The following is a 25,130-nucleotide window of genomic DNA, read 5'->3' as shown; positions in this document are numbered from 1 at the left end:
AGCGCCGCCCGCGTCGGCGACGGGGACCCGGGCTCTCACGTACCTGGTTGAACTCTTCGCCCACATCCGCGTAAATGTCGATGTGGTCCACGCCGTCCGCCATCTTCCCTCAGCCTCGGCCGCCACCGCCACCGCCGCCGCCTCCTCCTGCAGGTCCGCCCGCCGCGGCAGCAGCAGCGGATCTAGCGGCGGTGGGGGGCGCTTGCGTCACTTCCGAGGCCCGAGGGATGGAGGCGGGAGCGACAGGGGCCGGCCGGGGGCGGGGACTGTGCAACCCAGCCGCTTGGCTGGCTGAGGAAAGGCTGCTCCTCTAAGGGCAGAGGGCGTTTCTTTTGTGTCTGGATGAGGCCCGGGAGTTGGGGGCAATTTCTTTGTCCTACTCGCGCATCCAGCTTACCAGTGGGTCCCACCTGTTTCCACACACCGTCTTTTCACGTGGCCTCTGCCATACTCAAACGTTTTGTTAATATTTTCATTTATCCGTTTTTCTTACCTTTCACACATGCAGGACTTCTAAAGGTGGAAGTTATATGTTCATGGTTAAATACAAAGTGTAACCCCCGGGCATTCTGTGAGCGGCTTAAGACCAAAAACAATGTGTTGTTTCTGCATCCTCAGAGACAAGCAGAGTTTTATTTGCATGTAAACGCTAGATACCCGTCAGTGGTTATATTTGCACGCTGTTTATGTTGCCATTTCCATCTCTAATCTTCATGGGCTTCTTTCCTCTCCCCTTCCTCTCGCATTCATTGCCCTTCATTTTTTCTTCCTTAGATCTACAGTAGGTTGTCTCTGGCATAGTTCAGATGCTTCTAAAATGAATGCAGTCATCTTAGAGCACACCCAAGAGTGGAGGTCTCTTGAGGCCAGGGGCTTCTTTCTCAGAATCCTAGAATGTCCCAGCGGGAAGGGAACTGGAAAGGTGTCCTTAGGTCCAAACATCTCATTTTACAGAGGAGAAGACTGAAGCCTAATAGAACCTAAGTGATTTAACCAGGTCACATGGTCAATAAAGGTAGGAACATTCAGCCACGATACTTTACTCAAGGATGTCTCTCCAGTTTGAAACTTTCCCCTCCGTTCTTTATTTCTTTTTCACTCATTAAGAAATATACTATAGTAGAGCGTGTTTCCTGAGAAACTGGCGAGAAATCATCCATAGAATAACCCAAACAACATCTGTAAGGTTGGGCATCTCTAATCCAACAATTTGAAACGCTCCAAAATCTGAAACTTTTTGTGCACTGACATGATGCCGCAAGTGAAAAATTCCACACCTGATCTTATGTGCCAGGTTGCAGTCAAAATGCAATCAAAACTTTGTTTCATGCACAAAATAACTAAAAATATTGTATGACATAATCTTCAGGCTATGTGTATAAGGTATATGTGAAACATAAATGAATTTCGTTTAGACTTGGGTCCCATCCCCTAGATATCTTATGTGTACACAAATATTCCAAAATCCACCAAAATCCAAAATCCAAACACTTCTAGTCCCAAGCATTTTGCATAAAAAAGACTCAATCTGCACTTGGTATGGTGGAAAAAGCTTGGTTGCAGTCATGGAGACCAGATCTGGGTACCCATTTCTAATCAGACATTTTATCAGCTAAATGACCTCAGTCAAGTTTTCAACTCTCATAATCAATCTCAGAATCTTTAAAATCCAGGCAATAATATCTACCTCACCAAGGCTGAAGGTTGGTGATACTTTAAATGAGTTAATATGAGTTAATATGCAAAGTGCCCTGTCCTGTTCCAAGAATCAGTACTTAAATACTGATTCACTTTCTTTCATAGGGCGTTATAGAAGAAAAGAGACACTGAAGTTTAAAGATGAGAGCATTTTCTAGATTGGTGGTATGGTAGAATGATGGCCCACCATAGATGTTCATATTCTTATCCCTGAAATCTGTGAATATGTTACCTTTGCAGATATGATGAAGTTAAGGATCTTGAGATAGAGATAGGGATACCTTGATTGCCCAGTAGGCTCAAAGTAATTGCAAGGGTCTTTAGAAGTGAGAGAGGGAGGCAGTAGAATCAGAGAAGATGCAAAGATTTCTATTGCAGTTTATTTTCTTTCAATACAATTAAAAACCATTCCAGCCAGCATGGAGGCTCATGCCTGTAATCTCAGAACTTTGGGACACCATGGAGGGAAAATTGCTTGAGCCCATGAGTTTGGGACGAGCCTGGGCAACATAGGGATACCTTGTCTCTACAAAAAAATAAAAAAATTAGCCAGGCATAATGGTGTGCACATGTAGTCCCAACTACTCGGGAGGCTGAGTTGGAAGGATCACTTGAGCCTGGGAGGTTGAGGCTGCAGTGAGCCATAATTGTACCACTGCATTCCAGCCTGCGTGACAGAGTGAGACCCTGTCTCAAAAAAAAAAAAAAAAAAAATATTATTTCAAGGCTCTGACTTCTATTGTTGTCTGTAAAAAGTCAGCTGTCAATTGACTATTGCCTCTTTGGAGTTAATTGGTCCTATTTTTTCTGGTTGTTAACATTTTTCTCTTAGACTTTAGTTTTCTGTTCTCTTACCATGTGTGCTTGGAAGTGTATTTCTTGTTATTTGTGATGCTCAGGATTCACTGAACCTCTTGAATATATATAGATGTGTTTCATGAGTTCTGGAAAATTCTCAACCATTATCTCTTCAAATTTTGTTTCTGCCCCCACTCTCTTCTCTCCTTTCCTGACTCCAGTTAAATATATGTGGCCGGGCACAGTGGCTCATGCCTGTAATCTCAGCACTTTGGGAGGTCAAGGCAGGTGGATTGCCTGAGGTCACGAGTTCAAGACCAGTCTGACCAACATGGCGAAACCCCATCTCTACTAAAAATACAAAATTAGCCAGGCATCGTGGTGCATGCTTGTAATCCCAGCTACTCAGGAGGCTGAGGCAGGAGAATCACTTGAACCTGGGAGGCAGAGGTTGCAGTGAGCAGAGATTGCACCATTGCACTCCAACTTGGGAAATAAGAGTGAAACTCCATCTCAAAAATATATATACACACATATATATGCTATGTATATTAATATATATTATATATGCTATATATATTTTAGTATAAAATGTACATATACATACATATGTGTGTGTATGTTAGATCTTTTTATTCTATGCACTATTTCTCTTACCCTCTTTTTAAAAGTTTTCCATCCATTTGTCTCTCCATGCTTCATTGTAGGTCTCCATGCTTCACTCATTTTTGTGATATATTTTCTAGTTTACTAATTCTTCCTCCTATGGTGTTAATCTCATCTACTGAAACATTAATTTTGTGTTTTTTATAATTTTCGATTCTAGAATTTCCACTTGATTCTTTTAAAAATCTCTTAGGTTCGTTTTTATGGCATCTAATTATTTGCCAAAATTGTCAGTCTTGGCTTTCATCTCTTTGAATATAGTAGGCATCATTGGTTTACAATCTGGGGTCTCTGATAATTCCCATATCTGGAATTCCATTGGGATTGCTATGTGTTATATATTCTGACTGTGGCTCACTTCCAGCAATCAAAATAATGTAAACTCAAATATTTAAGAAGAGCAGGAAAGAGGTTGGAAGGCAAGCAATGTTCTAAGGTTCTCCATATGTCTGCTTTTTCTCTGTGCAGAAGAACTTTCTCTTCTTTTTCGTGTGCATGGCAATGCAACGATGAAACCTCAATGCAAGTTCCAGGGTTCAAACAACCACTATTTAAGCAAATATTCAGCAGTCTTAGTTTCAATTACAAAATCTAAGGAATGTCAAAGTAAGGTTCTCTGTGCTGGAAAAAAAAATCTAGGGAAAAAGGAACTGATTAACCCAATTTTTATGAGATTCTACTCCCATGCCAATCGAGGTTTTTAAAGGGAATGGAGTCCAGAGTAAAAACATGGCTGACAAATCCTACCCTGTAAGTCAGGAAATGGTGGAGAATTCTCCATAAAAGATGGTAGCTTTGAGCCAGACAGACATCTCAAAGAATGTCTAACACATTCTACTTATTAGACAACAATATATAAAGTCATCATGGTTAGGGAAGACAAATGCAAATCCATAAATATTTTACACTTGCTATCATTCCAATTTACACCAAACAAGTCAATGCCATAGTATCCATAGGAACAAGATTTGCATTCCCATATACTACGGGCCATATTTTAGCCCAGTGGTCCCCAAACTTTAAAAAATACTTACCTGTAGTCAGGCGCAGTGGTTTGCACCTGTCATCTCAGCTGCTCAGGAGGCTGAGACAGGAGGATCTCTTGAACCCAGGAGTTTGAGGCTGTAGTGAGCTGTGATCACACAATTGCACTGCAGCCTGGGTGACAAAGTGAGACCTCTTCTCTAAAAACAGAAAAAAAAAAATTAAAAAGAAAATCAACTGGCCGGGTACGGTGGCTCATGCCTGTAATCCCAGCACTTTGGGAGGCTGAGGCAGGAGGATCACAAGGTCAGGAGTTCGAGACAAGCCTGATCAACATGGTAAAACCCCATCTCTACTAAAAATACAAAAATTAACCAGGCGTGGTGGCACATGTCTGTAATCCCAGCTACTCATGAGGCTGAGGCAGGAGAATCTCTTAAACCTGGGAGGCAGAGGTTGCAGTGAGCCGAGATCATACCACTGCACTCCAGCCTGGGTGACAGAGCAAGACTCCATCTCAAAAAACAAAAAAAAGAAAAAAATTTAATTAAAATACCTGTATCAGTATAACATTTGAAAACATGCAGCCATAATATATGTAAGTGTAAACATTATTTTATTAAAACTTTTTATGCTAACACCATGAACACAATACAAATATAAAATTTTAAATCATGAAATGAGATTTTTTAGTATCTTGCCATGCATAAAGGCCTTAGATTATTATTAGTGGATTTAATCCATATTTCAAATAGTTTTCATTTTGATTTTTTAACATTTTAACATTTTTAATTTTTGTGTGTACATAGTAGGCGTATATATTTATGGGGTACATGAGATGTTTGATATAGGCATGCAATGTGAAATAATCACACCCTGGAGAGAATGGTCAAGCATTTATCCTGTGTGTTAAAAACAATCTGATTACATTCTTTCAGCCATTTATATATATACAATTAAGTTATTATTGACTATATACTCACCCTAGTCAAATAGTAAGTCTTATTCATTCTTTCTATGTTTTTGCACCTATTAACTATACTCACTTTTGACCCCCAAACCCTCATTACCCTCCCCAGCCTCTGATTACCACCCTTCTATTCTGTATATCCATGAGTTCGATTGTTTTGATTTTTAGATCCCATAAATAAATGAGAACATGCAATGTTTGTCTTTCTGTACCTGGCTTATTTCACTTAACATAATGATCTCCAGTTCCATTCATACTGTTGCAAATGACAGGATCTCATTTTTTTTTGTAGCTGAATAGTACTTCATTGTATATACGTATCACATTTTCTTTATCCATTCATCTAGTGATGGACACTTAGGTTGCTTCTAAATTTTAGCTATTATAAATAGTGCTGTAACAAACATAGGAGTGCAGATATCTCTTTGATAAACTAATTTCCTTTCTTTTGGGTATATACCCAGCAATGGGATTGTTGGATCATATGATAGTTCAATTTTTAGTTTTCTGAGGAACTTCCAAACTGTTGACCATAGTGGTTGTACTAATTTATATTCCTACCAACAGTGTACAAGTGTCTCCTTTTCTCTACATCCTTGCCAACATTTGTTATCTCCTGTCTTTGAGATAAAAGCCATTTTAACAGGGGTGAGATGATGTCTTATTGTAGTTTTGATTTGCATTTTTCTGATGATCAGTGATGTTGAGCAATTTTTCATATACCTGTTTGCTATTTGTATCTCTTCTTTTGAGAAATGTCTAGTCAGGCTTTTTGCCCATTTTTAAATCAGATTATTAGATATTTTCTATGGAGTTATTTGAGCTCCTTATATATTCTGTTTATTAATCCTTGGATAATAGAGATGGGTAGTTTGCAACTATTTTCTCCCATTCTGTGGGTTGTTATATTAGTCCATTCTCACACTGCTATAAAGAACTACCTGAGACTGAGTAATTTGTGAAAAAAAGAGGTTTAACTGACTCACAGTTCCACAGGCTGTACAGGAGGCATTGCTGGGGAGGCCTCAGGAAACTTACAGTCATGGCAGAAAGGTGAAGGGAAAGCAAGCAGGTCTTCACGTGGTGGCAGGAGAGAGCAAGTGAAGGGGGAAGTGCCACATTTTTAAACAACCAGATCTTATGAGAACTCACTCACTATTATGAGAACACCGGGGGGAAATCTGACCCCACCAGTGATTCAGTCATCTCCCAGGTCCCTCCCCCAACATTGGGGATTACGATTCAGCAAGAGATTTGGGTAAGGACACAGACACAAACCATATTATTCCACCCCTGGCCCCTCCCAAATCTCATGTCTTTCTCATATTTTGAAACCAAACATGCCTTCCCAATAGTCCCCCAGAGTCTTAACTCATTCAAGCATTAACTCAAAATTCAAGTCCAAAGTCTCGTCTGACACAAGGCAACTCCCTTCCACCTATGAGCCTGTAAAATAAAAATAAGTTAATTACTTACTTCCAAGATACAAAGGCAGTACAGGCATTGGGTAAATGCTTCCATTCCAAAAGGGAGAGATTGGCCAAAACAAAGGGGCCCCATGCAAGTCCAAAACCCAGCAGGTCAGTCATTAAATCTTAAAGCTCAAAAATAATCTTGTCTGATTTCATGTTTCACATCCAGGTCACACTGATGCAAGGGGTGGGCTCCCAAGGTCTTGGGCAGCTCCACCCCTGTGGCTGCTTTCATGGGCTGGTGTTGAGTGCCTACAGCTTTTCCAGGTGTACAGTGCAAGCTTTCTGGGGACTGGAGAACAGTAGCCCTTTTCTCACAGCTCCACCAGGCAGTGCCCAGTGGGGACTTTGTGTAGGGGAGCTCCAACCCCACATTTCTCCTCTGCACTGCCCTAGTAGAGGTTCTCCATGAGGGCTCTGCCCCTCCAGCAGACTTCTGCCTGGACATCCAAGCATTTCCATACATCCTTTGAAATCTAGGCAGAGGCTCCCAAACCTCAACTCTTGGCATCTGCATACCCAAAAGCCTGACAACACATGGAAGCTGCCAAGGCTTGGGGCTTGCACCTTCTGAAGCAATGACCTGAGTTGTATCTTGACCCCTGTTAGCCATGGCTGGAGCTAGAGCAGCTGGGACGCAGGGTGCCACGTCCTGAGGCTGCACAGAGCAGCGGGGCCCTGAGCCTGGCCTGCAAAACCATTTTTCCCTCCTAGGCCTTCAGACCTGTGAAGGGAGGGGCTGCTGCAAAGGTCTCTGAAATGCCCTGGAAGCATGTCCCCCATTGTCTTGACTATTAAAATTTGGCTTCTCTTTACTTATGCAAATTTCTGCAACCTTGAATTCCTCTCCAGAAAATTTTTTTTCCTACTGCATGGTCAGGCTGCTGCAAGTTTTTCAAACTTTTATGCTCTAAGCCTTTTAAATATAAGTTCTAATTTCAGACTGTCTCTTTGTGAACACATATGAGCATATGCTGTTAGAAGCAGCCAGGTGGCACCTTGAATGCTTTGTTGCTTAGAAATTTCTTCCACCAGATACCCTAAATTATCTCTCTCAAGCTAAGTTCAACAGATCCCAAGGGCAGGGGCACAATGCCATCCGTCTCTTTGCTAAAGCATAGCAAAAGCAGCTTTTACTCCCGTTCCTAATAAGTTATTCATCTCCATCTGAGACATCCTCAGACTGAACTTCACTGTCCATATCACTATCAGTATTTTGGTCGCAGCCATTCAGCAAGTCTCTAGGAAGTTCAAAACTTTCCCTCATCTTGCTGTCTTCTTCTGAGCCCTACAAACTGTTCCAGCCTCTGCCCATTACCCAGTTCCAAAGTTGTTCCCACATTTTCAGGTATCTTTATAGCAATGCCCTGCTTCTCTGGTACTGATTTTCCATATATTAGTCTGTTCTCACACTGTTATAAAGAACTACCTGGTACTGGGTAATTTATGAGGAAAAGAGGTTTAATTGACTCACAGTTCTGCAGGCTGTACAGGAGGCATGGCTAGGAAAGCCTCAGGAAACTTACTATCATGGCAGAAAGGCAAAGGGGAAGTGAGTATGTCTTTGTATGGTGGCAAGAGACAAAGAGAGTAAAGCGGGAAGTGTTACACACTTTTAAACAGCCAGATCTTGTGAGAACTCACAAGTACAAGCACAGCAAGAGGAAATCTTCCCCCATGATCCAATCACCTCTGATATGGTTTGGCTCTGTGTCTCCACCCAAATCTCATTCAACTTGTAATCCCCATGTGTCAAGGGAGGGGCCTGGTGGGAGGTGATTGAATCATGGGTGGCATGATTCCTGAAACAGGAGGCATGTCTGGGAAGGCCTCAGGAAACTTATCATTCATGGTGGAAAGATGAAGGGGAAGCAAGAGACATATTACATCACAGCAGGAGAGAGAAAGAGTGTAAAGGGGGAAGTGCCATATGCTTTCATCCAGATCTCATGAGAATTCACTTGCTTGATCGTATGGACATTTTAACAATATTGATTCTGCCAATCCATGAACATCAAATATTTTTCCATATTTGTGGTGTCCTCTTTAATTTTTTTCATCAGTGTTTTATAGTTTTTATAGTTTTATTTAATTAAATACCCAGGAATTAACTTAACCAAAGAAGTGAAAGATCTATAGAGATCTTTCTATATTTTATGTGTGGCTATTGTAAATAGAATTACTTTTTTATTTCTTTTTCAGATTGTTCACTGTTAGCATGAAAAAATGCTACCGATTTTTACATGTTGATTTTGTGTCCTGCAAAATCCTGAACTTGTTTATCAATTCTAATACTTTTTTGGTGGAGTCTTTAGATTTTTCCAAATATAAGATCACACCATCTGCAAAGAAGGATTTTTTTACTTCTTCCTTGCCAATTTGGATGCCCTTTATTTGGCTGATTGCTCTAGCCAGGACTTCCAGTACTATGTTGAATAACAGTGGTGAAAGTGGGCATCCTTGTTGTATCCCAGATCTTAGAGAAAAAGCTTTCAGATTTTCTCCATTCTATATAATAGTAGCTGTAAGCCTGTTATATATGGCCTTTATTATGTTGAGGTATGTTCCTTCTACACACAGTTTTTTAGGGTTTTTATTGTGAAGGGATGTTTAATTTTAACAAACACTTTTCCCGCAACTATTGAAATGATTATGTTTTTTTGTCCTTCATTCTGTTGATATATCACATTGATTGATTTGTGTATGTTGAACCATCTTTGCATCACAGGGATAAATCCCACTTGGTCATGATGAATGATCTTTTTAATGTATTATTGAGTTTGGTTTGCTAGTATTCTGTTGAGGGTTTTTGAATCAATGTTCATCAGAGGTTGGGCAAAGTGGCTCATGCCAGTAATCCCAGCATTTTGTGAGGCTGAGGTGGGCAGATCAACTTGAGGTCAGGAGTTTGAGACCAGCTTGGCCAACCTGGTGAAAACCCATATCTACTAAAAATACAAAAATTAGCTGGGTGTAGTGGTGGATGCCTGTAATCCCAGCCACTTGGGAAGCTGAGGAAGGAGAATTGCTTGAACTCAGGAGGTGGAGTTTGCAGTAAGCTGCGATTGCACCATTGCACTCCAGCCTAGGCAACAGAGTGAGACTGTGTCTCAAAATAAAAAATATATATATGTGTGTGTGTATATATATTTATAAAATATCTATGTATATATGTTTATCTCATATATATTCATCAGAGACATTGGCCTATAGTTTTCTTTTTCTTTTTTTTTGATGTTTACCTGGTTTTGGTATCAAGGTAATACTGGCTTCATAGAATGAGTTTGGAAGCATTCTCTCCTCCTCTATTTTTTGGAATAATTTGAGTAAGATTGTTGTTAGTTATTCCTCAAATGTTTGGTGGAATTCAGCAATGAAGCCATCAGGTCTTGGGCTTTTCATTACTGGGAGTCTTTTTACTGTAGCTTCAATCTTGTTATTTGTTATTAATATGTTCTGGTTTTACATTTCTTCTTGGTTCAATCTTGCTAGGTGTTATGTATCTAGGAATTTGTCTATTTCTTCTAGATTTTCCAATTTATTGGCATAGAGTTGCTCATAGTAGCCACTGATAATCCTTTGAGTTTCTGCCATATCAGCTCTAATATCTCCATTATCATTTCTGATTTTATTTATTTGTATCTTCTTTCTTTCTTAGTCTAAAGGTTTGTCAATTTTGTTTAACTTTTCAAAATACCAATTTTTTGTTTCATTGATCTTTTGTATTGTTTTCATTTATTTCTGTTCTGATCTTTATTTCTTTTTTTCTACTAATTTTGGGTTTAGCTTGCTCTTGCTTTTCTAGTTCTTCAAGATGCATTGTTAGATTGTTTATTTGAAGGTTTTCCTCTTTCTTGATGTAGGCACTTATAGCTGTAAACTTACTTCTTAGTACTGTTTTGCTGTATCCCATATGTTTTGGTATGTTGTTTGTGTTGTCATTTGTTTCAAGAAATTTTTCAATTTCCCTTTTAATTTCTTCATTGATCCACTGGTCATTCAGGAGGATATAGTTTAATTTTTTTGTATTTGAATAATTTCCAAAATTCCTCTTATAAATTTCTAGTTTTATTCCATTATAGTCAGAGAAGGTGCTTGATATTATTTGAATTTTTTGAATGTTTTAATACTTGTTTTGTGACCTAACATATGGCCTATCCTTGAGAATGATCCATATGGTGAGGAAAGGAATATGCATTCTACAGCTATTGGATGAAATGTTCTGGAAGTATCTATTAGATCCATTTGGTCTCTAGTGTAGATTAAGTCCAATGTTTCTTTGGTGATTTTCTGTCTTGAATATCTGTCCAATGCTGAAAGTGGGGTGTTGAAGTCTCCAACTATTATTATATTGGGGTCTATCTCTCTTTTTAGCTCTAATAATATTCACGTATCTTGGTGCTCCAGTGTTGGATGCATATCCATTTAAAATGAGTATATCCTCTTGCTGAATTTACCCCTTTATATGCCCCATTATATAGTGATATGGTTTGGATTTGTGTCCCCAACCAAATCTCATGTCAATTTATAATCCCCAATGTTGGAGGTAGGGCCTGCTGTGAGGTGATTGGATCATGGGGGTGGATTTCCCCCTTGCTGTTATCATAATGAGTGAGTTCTCATGAGATCTGGTTGCTTAAAAGTGTGTGACACCTCCCCACTTGCTCTCTTCCTCCTGCTCTGGCCATGTAAGACATGCTGCTTCCCCTTTGCCTTCTGCCATGATTGTAAGTTTCCTGAGGCCTCCCCAGAAGCAGAAGCCTGTACAGCCTGCAGAACCATAAGCCAATTAAACCTCTTTTCTTATAAATTATCCATTTTCAGGCATTTCTTTATAGCAGTGCAAGAACAGACTAATACATATAGTGACCTTGTCTCTTATAGTTTTTGTCGTAAAATCTATTCTGTCTGATATAAGTATAGCTACGCCTGCTCTTTTTTGGTTTCCATTTGCATGGAATATCTTTTTCCATCTCTTTATTTTCAGTCTATGTCTGTCTTTACAGATGAAGTGTGTCTCTTTTAGGCAACAGATCAATGGGTCTTGTTTTTTATACATTCAGCCACTGTATCAAATAGTCTTAAAATTTTGATGTTTTGGGACCAAATCTTGTTAAATCTGATTACATTATCGTTTTCGTCTCATTATGTAGATCATAAAAATTCTTACCAGAAATAACACAGGCATTGGCCCTGCCATTTTTTTGTCTTTCACTTGTACTTTCATTATTGGTATTAGCTTTGAACCATTGTTTTTTAGGAATCTTCATAAGGCACTTGGGCATGGGTACTTTGTGATGGTTAATTTAGGTAATCTAGAAAATATGGTCTGTAAGTCTAAGTATGTGAGCTCTCATAAACTGCCATGTATCATACTACACTGCAAACGAGGTGTATTATGTGCCTGTGTGAGGGAATCACCTGAGAATCCTCTGCATTGTAGAACTTCTCCTCTTCCCTTGTAATTGCGCAAATACCAGAGGAGGGATTACTGGGCAGCTAAAGTAGTTAATGATTCAAAACTCCTCACTTTCATGAGTACCTTCCACAATTTGTTTAAGATGACTGTTTCCTTTCACTCCACTTTCCTCTTTCATAAATCCTCTCATGTAGGGTAGAGTTGGAGGGGCAGCAGCATCTTTTTGTATTTAAGTGGAATTTGAATAAGGGATACATTTACTTGGGTTTAATAGGAAATATCTGTGTTATTGTTAGCCATCTTGGTATAGTGATTATTCCCAGAAATATTTTTACTGCCACTGTGCTGACTCACACAGCTTCTGTGATACAAAGATACAAGGCCAGGGATCGTATTGTGATCTGAGTATGTCCAACATGGTAGACTCTAGAAGTATGTGTGCAGTGGAGGAGAAACAGTTGAAAATGTCTAGAGCCAGATATTACTAGGTGAAAAAGTAGTTTAATCACGAGACATAAAATTGTAAGTGGAAGATATGGTTTTCATTAATGCCCACTCAAAATGGAAATCTCTAGTGGAGGGAGTACACTAAATAATGGGGCACATAAAATAATCACTTTTTTTCCTCTTTGTGATAAAATCACATGAAATTTCTGTTTTTCCTTGTAAAATAACTATTTATATTCATACCTTATTTTGTATTCATTTAAAAAATTATTTTTCTTTAAGAAAGCCCCCAAAGGATAGAAATATTAGGCCCCATAAAACCTAGATTCATGTCTGCCTCATCCCTTAGCAATGTGAAACCATTTGACATCAGTGAGTGAGGACATCAGTGTCAATTCATATATTAAATATTAATTATTTAATATTTTTTTTGAGGTGGAGTCTCGGTCTGTCACCCAGGCTGGAGTGCAGTGGCGCGATCTCAGCTCACTGCAAGCTCCGCCTCCTGAGTTCACGCCATTGTCCTGCCTCAGCCTCCCGAGTAGCTGGGACTACAGGTGCCCACCACCACGTCCGGCTAATTTTTTTGTCTTTTAAGTAGAGATGGGGTTTCGCCGTGTTAGGGTGGTCTTGATCTCTTGACCTTGCGATCTGCCCATCTCGGCCTCCCAAAGTGCTGGGATTACAGGCGTGAGCCACCGTGCCCGGCCTAATTATTTAATTTTTAAAATAAAAATATAAAAGTATATAATCAAGTAACTTTCATTATTCCAATGAATAGATGTGTATACCTCACTTCGAGACAATTGATTAAACCAATTATTTTACTATGGCTAAATTTGAAAAACATTCTAAGCTCAGAGAAGTGTATCATATGTTCTACTAACCCTCCTTGATTCAGTCAATCCCACATTTCAAGCACTACAATTCCTGTTACCAAATTCTGTTAGGTTGAACCATATGAGAGAGCAGCTTTTTGGTTGGTTGTTTTGAGACAGAGTCTCGCGCTGTCGCCCAGGCTGGGGTGCAGTGGCGCGATCTCGGCTCACTGCGAGCTCCACCTCCCAGGTTCACACCATTCTCCTGCCTCAGCCTCCCAAGAAGCTGGGATTGCAGGCACCCGCCACCACGCCCACCTAATTTGGTTTTTGTATTTTTAGTAGAGACAGGGTTTCACCATGTTAGACAGGATGGTCTCAATCTCCTGACCTTGTGATCCACCTGCCTCAGCTGCCCAAAGTCCTGGGATTATAGGCATGAGCCACCATGCTTGGCCAAGAGACCAGTTTTTATATATATATTTACATATATATAATATATAATTACATATAATATGTATAATATATAATATATAACATATAATTATTACTATAATTTATAATTTGTAATTATAATTTATAATATATAATTATATGTTATATATAACATATAATTTATAATATACAATTATATGTTATATATAATATAATTTATACTATATAATATAATATATTATAATTTATAATATATAGTATAATTTATAATACATAATATAAAATATATTATATATAATTATATATAATTATATATACTACTTTTTATTATTAACGTATTAAATATTATACATATTATATATTATATTATTATATATTAAATATAATATAATATGTATTATAAATATATATAATATAATATAATACATAAATATATATTATTATATATAATATAATATTATACATAAATATATATTATATATAATATATATAACATATTATAAATATATATTATATTGATAAAAATATATATGATATATTATATATGATATATATTAATTATGTATAATATACTATATATTATATCACATATATTTATTATATATATTATAGTATATATAATATATATGCTATTATATTATATATTATATATAATATAATAGTATATATATTCTATAGTATATGTTATATATTATAAATAAATTATATATTTATATATAATGATATAAATATTATAAATATAAAAATTTATAAATTATATAAATAAATTATAAATTTATATAGTATATAATATATAATATATACTATATATACTATATATTATAATATATAATATAAATTATAAATTTATATAAAATATAAAATTTATAATAAAATAAATTTATAATTTATATATATAATATATAATATATACTATATAATACATATTATATTATAAATGATATATTATATTCTATAGAATATATGTTATATCTAATATATATTATATTTATGTATCTTATATATATCTAATATATAATATATCTAATATATATTATAATCTAATATAATATATCTAATATAAGTATTATACTATATATTTATATATGTTATATATACTATAATACTATATATTATATATTATAAATTTTATATATTATATATTTTTATATATAATATATTAGATATATTATATTATAATATTTATAATATGTAATTATATATAATATAAATATTAAATATTATATAAAATTATATATTATATATTATATAATATATACTATATACATAATATAATATATAATATAATATATTTATAATATGTAATATTATATATACATTATAATATGTAATATTATATTATATATTTTATATAATATATTTATATATAAATATATGTTATATATTTTATATAATACATAATAAAGCGTATATTATATATTATATATTTTTATATATCATTCAGCTGCAAGTAAAAGAAACAAGACTCAAATTGATATAAACAGTAAGGCGATTTATTGTGAGACTATCAGTGAACTCACAAAATTAACTAAGCAGCTTGAGAACCAAGCTTGGAAAACAGGCAGAAACTAAATGAGGCATAATAGAGTCAAGATCATGCCACAGAGATAAACTGCTTAGAAAGCTACTACTTGTATCACGTCACTGGACTCTTGATGTCACTTTTTTGTACTCCACTACTTGTGGTCACTCACTGCCAGACTGCTGCAACTTTGACAGCTGTAGCCACTTCATATAACTCTGAATTTGGTTCCTTCACACATTCTCTCCAGATTGTAAGTTGGAGGCTGCACATTAAGCCCATTTCACATGCTCTTGTACATACTACCAGGGTGATCAGATACTGGCCAAAAGAAAAGTTTTTCTTATAAAGAAAATATTGAATAAAAATACATCCAAATGTTAGTATTAGTTTTGGGCAGTGTGATTATAGGTATTTTATTTTCTTATTATTTTTATTTTTTAAAAAATTCTTCTTAGAGATAAGATCTTGCTCTGTCACCCAGGCTGGATTGCAGTGGTGTGATCATAACTCAGGGCAGCCTGAAACTCCTGGGCTCAAGGGATCCTCCCACCTCAGCCTCCCGAGTAGCTGGAACTATAGGCTCTTGCCACCACACTCAGCTAATTTTTCGTAGAGACAGGGTCTCACTGTATTGCCCAGGCTGGTCTCCAACTTCTGGCCTCAAGGCATCTCCTGACTCAGCCTCCCAAAGTGCTGGGATTACAGGCATGAGCCAACATATCTGGCCTTATTTTTGTATTTATTTACACATTTCTATGCTTTCAGTATTGTTACAATATATATTTATTGACTTTATAATTTAAACATTTTGTAACTTTATTTAAAATAAAAAGGCATAGACTTGGTATGTTATTATGCATTATAACCATACATTTGGACTCAAGATGGAGCTTGGCATTTAAAACTTGTAATCATAAGTCACACACCCGATTTAAAAAATAAAATAATCTGAAAGCTACTCTGTACTGTACCATAAGATACTTTTTCAGCACTTGTATGAACATGTGTTTGAAAAATAAACAGTTCTTAACATAACTTTAAAGCATATTGCTTGTTACAAATGGTCATTTTGTGCTTTGTAAAATTATACTTGTCTTTGTGGTTTTTAATGATTTATTTCTGGAAATTACTGAAGGTGAAATTGGAATGTAAAGTCCAAGTGAAGGGCTGGACATCAGCAAACACAGTAACATTAATAGGAGTGGGACTATTTTTCAACATCACCAATTGACCTTTATTTGCTAATGAGATTCAAAACTAGTAATCATACTGTTTATTTTTTCCCTCAACATATATAGTAACTAAATAAATGTGTAAGTGATGACAGAATGTATTCATTCCACTATTCAACAAATATTTTTAATGTGCTACTCTGTGGGGGCCACTGTAGGAGGCAGTGCAGAGGGAAAGAAATGTAAATAAGATTCCATCATGATGTGGTGAGAAGTGGTGTGATAAGGGTCCACGTGATAGATCTTGGTTTCAGATCCAACTCTGTCACTCTGTTCCTGTGCATTTTGGGCAAGCGTTACTTAACCTCAATGGGACCTGTTTAAAAAATATATATAGGGATAATAATACCTACCTCAGCTGGGTGCGGTGGATCCCACCTGTAATCTCAGCACTTTGGGAGACTGAGGCAGGAGGATCGCTTGAGCCAAGGAGTTGGAGACCAGTCTGCGCAACATGGCGAGACCTCATCTCTACAAAAAATTTAAAAATACAAATAAATACCCTAAATCGTGTATTAGGTTGGGGATGACAGGAATGGAAAGGAGGTAACAATTATCAAGTATATAGTAATATCTACCAGCTCCTAAGATAAGTGCCTCACAAGCACCTACTCAAGTTACAAACTCTATGTAGTGTGGGAGATGAGGGAGCTGGTGATCCTTGGAAGCACAGATGCTACTTTGAAATTCCCTGGGAAAATGTATCAGTCAGAGCCTGGCAGGAGCCAGATGGCACACAGAAGAGGGAAAATGGAGAATTTGAAGGAGTAACCATTTATGAGGATGAGGGCAGGATTAAGAGAAAATAATAAGGGAGGATAAGGCTCTGTAGGGTAAGTAAGGGCCAGGAGCCTGAAGAGACAAAGGGAACAATCAGTTACCAAAACCCAGCAGGAGAACTGTAACTGTAGGAGAAGGATGCCTGACTCAACCTCAGCCTTCAGTAGAGCCCCACAGTCAGGAGAACCTGGGAGGTAAATACCTGACGTTACTTCCTCTTGACCTTAGATCTCCTGATAGACATGCCCCTTGGTTGAACCCAAGTCAGAAAGGACGAGGTAACCATTGATAGAGTTTATAACGATCACCCCCTGGGGCAGAGAGCAGGCTGGAGAAGCTGGGGAAATGAATCTGGAGAGGCAGAGGAGAATATCTGGCACAGAAAATAGAAATGAGAAAATGTCACCTCCCATGTATGTTCACTTGTGGGATCAAGGAGCTTTAATCCGCTTTTGGAGACTAAGAACTTCAGAGAAGGGATCATTCCAGGCTGGGCTTTACCTCAGTACCTGCCCTATTCTAAATTCTAACTCAGGAGTGATGTGATTAAAGTGGTTTATTCAACTTTGGTGAAACCTTCAACATGGCCTATTTAGTTATTATATTGTTCAATAAACAGGGAGCACTTAGGCAAGTTTAAACAAAAAGTCTCTTCCTCACTCAGAACCAAGAAATGTTTCTTCTCAAGAGCTTGCTTGGTAAGCCATTGTGAAGCATGAGTTCTAACTAACAGGCTATTGCATCCCCTATTCCACTGCATTTTCATGGGCTCTATCAAAATGAAGCAGTCTTGCCACTCCTTTTTTGTATACTGTCTCTCTTCTTCCAAAAAACTCTTAACCTCAATTACATGGAGGCAGAAATGGAAATAGCTAGGGTCAAATTACAAAATGTCTGTGCTCTAGGCGCTAACAATGTTCACATAGGCTTTGGAAGTGAGCAGGCCTGAACATAGTTGATGATTATGTGGATAAATCTTTAAGTCATACTTATTATACTGTAAACTCCTTGAGGTCAGAGTACATATCCTATCCATCTTTATACACCCATAGCATCTGGAAGAATGTCTTAGGTGTATAAAGTATTTCATAAATGTTGGCTGAATTGAATTGTTAAAAAGAATCAACCAACTTCAGATCTAAAAAGGACATATAATCCCAGCCCCCCCTTTTTTTTTCACAGAAGAGGAAACTGAATCTTAAAAAGGTTGATAGTAAAGCACTGCTGGTACAAATTATTGAAAAGCCTGGGTTCACTCAGTTTATGTTGAATTTTCCTTTCAGTATTTCTCAAATACGTTCTATTCTGCTACTATTATTCTGATCCAGGCCCTCATTACCATGTATCACCAGCAAAGATAATCTAATCCAATGTGTTAATTTTACAAGGGAGGGAGGTGACTTACTGTAAGACATTAGAAGGGATGTATTTTGTTCCGTCTTCAAGTTTTACTCAGTGGGAGTGGAATTCTAATCTACTGGGAAACACTTTCATTGCCTTTCCTTTCCTAGGCTTCTTTGCAGTTAGGGTAGCCATTTGATTCGGTTCTGACCAATGCAACCTAGTTGGAATTCTACTTGTAGCATATAAGGACATTTTTGCTTTCATAATCAATGGGATGGATATGACTTTTATCCTTTCTTCTCCTTTTTTCTGCCTTGCATGTAAACTTGATACCTAAAGGAGTTATAGCCTCCGTATTGTAACTGTGAGGCAATAAACATCTAGGCAAAAGCGACCACGCTAAAGAAAGTGCAATAGAAATAGTCTGTGCTAAGGTTCTGTTCTGGAGTATGACAGAACTATTGAATAATGTCAGACATCGTTTAAAAATATAAAGTTAAATATGTTCTTTAAAAATTAAAGGTAACGTGCAAAACCAGAGATATAATTTAGAGCTTTTGACATCAGTGAGGATAAAAAAATGTGGGCTAATGGAAACCTTTTGTTAACCTAACAGGAACCACAAAAGGAGAAAAAAAAGAAAAACAAAAATGTGAATAGAAAACACAAAATAAGATGGTAGTGTGTCCGAAAACATCGGGACATAGCAAATGCATATCAAGCTAAACTCACCAATTAAAAGACAGAGATGATCAGAATCAATATGATCTTGAAATTACATGACACATGCCCAAACAAAGGCTCACAGGGGGTTAAAAATAAAGGGTGTAGGAAGCAAATATCAGCCAAAATGAAGGTGACATAGGCATAGTAATATCATATAAATGAAAATTTAAGGAGTAATTATTAATAAAAATATATTTAAGATAACATTTTTATTAATATTTCTTTTCTCTTTTTTTAAACCATATTTACATTGAAGAACTAAATGTATCTTCTTTAAAGAAATGTTGGACAGGCACAGTAGCTCACACCTGTAATCTCAGCATTTTGGGAGGCCTAGGTGGGAAGATCATTCGAGTCCAAGAGTTTGAGATCAGCCTGGGCATTATGCAAAATCCCATCTCTACAAAATATACAAAAATTAGCCCTGCATGGTGGTGTCCACCTGTAGTCCCAGCTACTTGATAGGCTGAGGTGGGAGAATCACTTGAGCCCAGGAGATCGAGCCATGATTGTACCACTGCACTCCAGCCTAGGAAACAGAGCAAGACCATTCCTCAAAAAGAAAAAAGAAGGAAAGAAATGTTGGCATGAATAATATAAAAGTATAAGGTAAAAGAAAATAAATTACTGTATAGAGACAACTACTGTTAACATGTTGGGTATTTTGTTTCAATATTTTCTTTTGCTTTTTTCCCCTGACTGGAAATAACTATATATTTTTAAAATTCTGTAGAAAACTAATCTATTAATATATGACAATCATAAAGAAGTTTAGACAATGTTGAAAGCAGAAAGAAATAAAAATTAGCCTTATGCCTGGAAATAATCCTATAAATGTTTCATGTATATCCTTTCAGATATTTCTATGCACATGTATACATATACTTTCTTTTTTAAAAATAGCATTATAGGTAGGGTGCCCCACTTCACTCCTGTAATCCCAACAGGTACATTGGTTGAGCCCAGGAGTTTGAGACCAGCCTGGGCAACATGGCTAAACCCTGTCTCTACTAAAAATACAAAAAATTAGCCATGCGTGGTGGTGTGCATCTGCAGTCCCAGCTACTCAGGAGGCTGAAGTGGGACTCACCTGAGCCCTGTAAGTCAAGGCCACAGTGAGCCATGATTGTGCCACTGCATTCCAGCCTGGGTGACAGGAGTGAGACACTGTCTCAAGAAAAAAAAAAGCATCCTAATATATGTCCCTTTTTCACCCAATGATGCAATGTAGACATCTTCCTATATCAATATTATATAAATATTAATACATACATTAATGTATATATATTATCCATTCTATGATTTACCCTAATATTTCTCAATGTATTTTTTTTTTTTAGACACAAGGTCTCAGTTCATCCTGCAAACTGTAGTGCAGTGATGTCATCATAGCTCACTGCAGTCTTGAAATTTTGGCATCAAGTGATACTGTTGCTGGGATTTCAGGCACGAACCACCGAACCACCGTGTAGGCTAATTTTTAAATTTTTAATAGAAACAGAGTCTCTCTATGTTGCTTAGACTAGTCTCGAGCTCCTGGCCTCAAGCAAACCTCCCATCTCAGCCTCCTGAGTAGTTGGAATTAACAGGCACAAACTACAGCATCTAACTCTCCATGCGTAATTTTTCAAAGTTGAAATAATGCTGTGTATCATTTTCCATCTTGCTTTCTTCATTTACTATAAAACACTTTTTAAGATTTTTTAAAAGATATATTTGAATGATCAAATACTTTATTTTATATGTATGCAAATTTACTTAGCCATTGTTCTATTGTTGGATATTTAGGTTGTTCACAATTTTTCACTTATAGGTGCTGTCTTTGCATTTTGCTGCTATAGCAGAATATCACAGCCTGGGTCGAAAGCACGATGCTGGCATCTGGCAAGGATCATCCCATGGTTTAACCCATTATTTTTTCAGGAGCCCAATCGCAAAATTACCTACTCCTATGGACACTGGCATTAATTTCTTCATGGGGTCAGAGCCTCTCAAAGGCCCCACCTCCAAATACCTTTACATTGACAAATTTCAACATGAGTTTTGGTGGGGACATTAATCCATAACAGATACTACAACAATAATTACTTTTGAGGATAACTTTTAATAAAACTTGGGTCCCCTAGATTTTCCTCAAAATTACTTTAAATACAAGAAAGCCACCAGCAAAGCATTAATTGAATGTCTAACTAGTAATTAATATTTATGTACTTAGCATATTTGCTTAAGTCAAATTTATGACTTAGTAATGTTGATTATATCCAGTAAAGGGCTGATTATATCCATCTTTTTTTTTTTTTTTTTTTTTTTGAGACAGGGTCTTGCTCTGTTGCCTAAGCTGCAGTGTAATGGCGTGATCATGGCTCATTGCAGCTTCAATCTCCTGGGTTTAAGTGATCCTCCCACCTCAAACTATGTGACACCATACTACAGGTGGGACTACAGGTATGTGACACCATGTGCAGCTAATTTTTTAATGTATTTGTAGAGATGGAGTCTCATTACATTGCCCAGTTTGGTCTTGAACTCCTGGTCTCGAGCAATCCTCCTGCCTCAGCCTCCCAATGACTGCATTCTTTTTTTTTTTTTTTTTTTTTTTGAGACAGGATCTCACGCTGTCACTCAGGCTTGAGTGCAGTAGTGTGATCATGACTCACTGTAGCCTCAACTTCTTGGGCTCAAGTGATCCTCCTGCCTCGACCTCCCAAGTAACTGGAACTACAGGCTCAACACCACACCCAGCTAATTTTTGTAGAAACGGGGTTTCGCCATGCTGCCCAGGCTGGGCTTGAATTCCTGTGCCCAAGCAATCCTCCCATCTCAGCCCCCCAAAATGCTGGGATTATAGGCATGAGCCACTGTGCCCGGCCTGACTATAATCTTTATAGTACAGTCAGTCTTAGGAAATCTATGCAGATAGGCATTTATTTGTGTTTTATAAGGCTTGAGCAGCATATTACAATTTTAGTTGTCATAGACTTTTACAGTTGTTTATGTGCTTTTTGGATATTTCATGGATCAAATCTGTGTGTGTTTTCCTGCTAAATCCTTGGTAACACAATCCCCCAATCAGTACATCATTTTCCCCTGAATTTCTGCTTCCTTTAGTCCTAAGGACCAGTCAGGCTGGTGGGAGTTCTGTAGCACCAAGGATGGTGAGGCAGAAGGTTTGTTGCCTGAAGCTGTAAATGTCACAGAAATCAAGGGAACATGCCAAACACAGCTATATGGAGAGCTAAGCTGAGTGAGCAGAAGAGAAATCTGGATCTTTGCAACCTGAGGGCAAGTGGCATCGGCAGATATTATGGTGGCTCACACCTATAATCCCAGTGCTTTGGGAGGCCGAGGTGGGAGGATAGATTGAGGCCAGGAGTTCCAAATCAGCCTGGGCAACATAACAAGACCCTGTCTCCAAAAAAAAAAAGCCAGGTGCAGTGGTACACCTGTAGTCCCAGCTACTTCGGAGGCTGAGGTAGGAGTATCAACTGAGCCCAGGAGTTTGAGGCTACAGTGAGCTGTGGTAGTGGCACTGTGCTCCAGCCTGTGCAACAACATGACATTCATCTCTTTAAAAAAAATAAAGTTAGAAATTAGAGAGTTGTTTCAGGAATTTAAAAGCCAGGAATCAGGCTGGGCACAGTGGGTCATACCTGTAATCCCAGCTCCCTGGGAGGCCAAGGCAGGAGGATTGCTTGAGCCCAGGAGTTTAAGACCAGCCCTGGCAACATAATGAGACATTGTCTTTAAAAAAAAAATTTAGTTGGGCATGGGAGCACACACATGTAGTCTCAGCTACTCGGGAAGCTGAGATAGGAGAATCACTTGAGCCTGGGAGATACAGGATTTGGTAAACTATGGTCATGCTACTGCACTCCAGCCTGGGTGACAGAGCGAGACCCTGTCTCAAAACACACACACACACACACACACACACACACACACACACACGCCAGAGATCTAAAAGTGGAGAAAAATAAATAGATGCAGTGAGGAGTCCAGAGTCTAGGCCTGTCCAAATTGTACCTGGTAGGAGGTTGTTACTGCTGGACTTATTGTGCTTGTCTCTACATGGCAAAAGAAGGTATGCTTAAAGAGCCATGGTGGCTCATACCTATAATCCCAACACTTTGGGAGGCTGAGGAGGAAGATCGTTTGAGCCTAGGAGTTCTAGACCAGCCTGAGCAACATAGTGAGATCCCATCTCTACAAATATAATAAAAAAATTAGCTGGGCATGGTGGTGCACACATGTGGTCCTTGCTACTCAGGAGGCTGAGGTGGGAGAATTGCTTGAACACAGGAAGTTGAGGCTGCAGTGAGCTGTGATCGCACCACTGCACTCAGCCTGGGAGACAGTGCAAGACCCAGCCTCAAAAAAAAAAAAAAAAAAAGAGCCAGGGCAGAGCTGTCACAAACATGCCTCTTCTCATCTCTCCAACTCACCTCCTTCTAAGGGTTTGGTAGTATCACAGCTCCATGTGTTAACTAATAGAAAGCTCTTGTATCAGTTTCCTATAACTGCTGTAACAAATTACTAAGCCAAATGGCTTTTTTTTTTTTTTTTTGAGATGGGGTCTGTGTTGCTCAGGCTGGAGTGTAGTGGTGCAATCTTGGCTCACTGCAACCTTTGCCTCCCAGGCTCAAGTGATACTCCTGCCTCAGCCTCCCTAGTAGCTGGGACTACAAGTGCATGCTACTATGCCCAGCTTATTTTTTGTATTTTTGGTAGAGACGGGCTTCTACCATGTTGCTAAGGCTGATTTCCAACTCCTGAGCTCAAGCTATCCACCTGCCTTGGCCTCCCAAAGTATTGGAATTACAGGCATGAGCCACTGCGCCCAGCCACCTAATAGCTTAACACAAACGTATTACAGTTCTGCAGGTCAGAAGTCTGAAATGGATCTCACTGGCCTAAAATCGAGGCATTGGCAGGACTGTATTCCTTCAGAGAATCTGTTTCCATGTCTCTTCCATAAAAGATCAGTCTTCTGACTTAAGAAACGTGTAGTATACCTATGTACCCACAAAAATAAAAAAATTTAAAAAGTTTTTTAAATGTTTAGGGGAAACCTTTGGCTGTGCGATTAGTTGCATGAAGGCCCCCAAACCTGTACCACAGAAGCCTCTTTTGAAAACTGGGCAGCCCCAAGTACGGTATATTCTACAAAGCATACTTCAGATGCAGCCATAGAGAGGAATGGAGAAAAGGAACTTCCCATAGGACAAACCTGGGGCCATGAAAAGGAAAGGACAAAGATTCATGAGAGAAGTCTCAGCTTCCCCCATTTACCACTGCCCAGGGAGCAGGAAGAACAAATGCCAGGTGGGATTATCTAGGGGCTTCCTCCGCTACCAGGGCAGGAAATCTTTGTGATTACTGCTCTGTGGGGTTTGATGATTGCTATGAACCTGAGGCTGCTGTGTGTTTCCCATTCTTCTCTTTTTCAAAGAATTTTTTTAAACAAATACTAGCGATCCCATTCCTACTCCACAATTTTTAAAAGTAAGGTGTGAGGCAGGTAACTCATGTTTTAGTTTACAGGCTACCAGTTACTTGAGGAATTGCATACAGACATTAGAAAGAGGACAGAATTAACCAGAGGCTGAACTTTGAGCTCGATGCAAACACTGGATGGTTTGGCAGTTTCTGACCCAAGAGAGGAAATAAATGTGTGGAAAGAAGGTACACATGGATATTTGGGTGACTAAAAGGGCAGAATAGGCCGGGGACTGTTCGTTGCCTCTCAATATCCCTTCTCTTCCTATATTAGAAGTCTTTAGCTTGGCATGTGTCTACCTAGAAAAACTGTATTTCCA

The 25,130-nt window shown here is 38.0% G+C and overlaps 1 protein-coding gene across 3 annotated transcripts in view; it reads right to left on the bottom strand.

Moving 5' to 3' along the window:
- Positions 1-218, bottom strand: part of CPSF6 (cleavage and polyadenylation specific factor 6) — a 35,076-nt gene extending 34,858 nt beyond the window's left edge. For all 3 annotated transcript variants that reach the window (XM_025401521.1, XM_025401522.1, XM_025401523.1), the window contains exon 1: positions 44-218. In XM_025401521.1, coding sequence (XP_025257306.1) covers positions 44-103 — 60 coding nt within the window. In that variant the 5' untranslated portion in view covers positions 104-218. The remainder of the gene's footprint in view (positions 1-43) is intronic.
- Between the last annotated feature and the right edge of the window lie 24,912 nt (positions 219-25,130).

Source organism: Theropithecus gelada, chromosome 11 (assembly GCF_003255815.1).
Source record: "Theropithecus gelada isolate Dixy chromosome 11, Tgel_1.0, whole genome shotgun sequence".
NCBI lineage: Eukaryota > Metazoa > Chordata > Mammalia > Primates > Cercopithecidae > Theropithecus > Theropithecus gelada.
The sequence above is the reverse complement of the archived record's forward strand: the minus strand, read 5'-3'. Positions and strand labels throughout refer to the sequence as shown.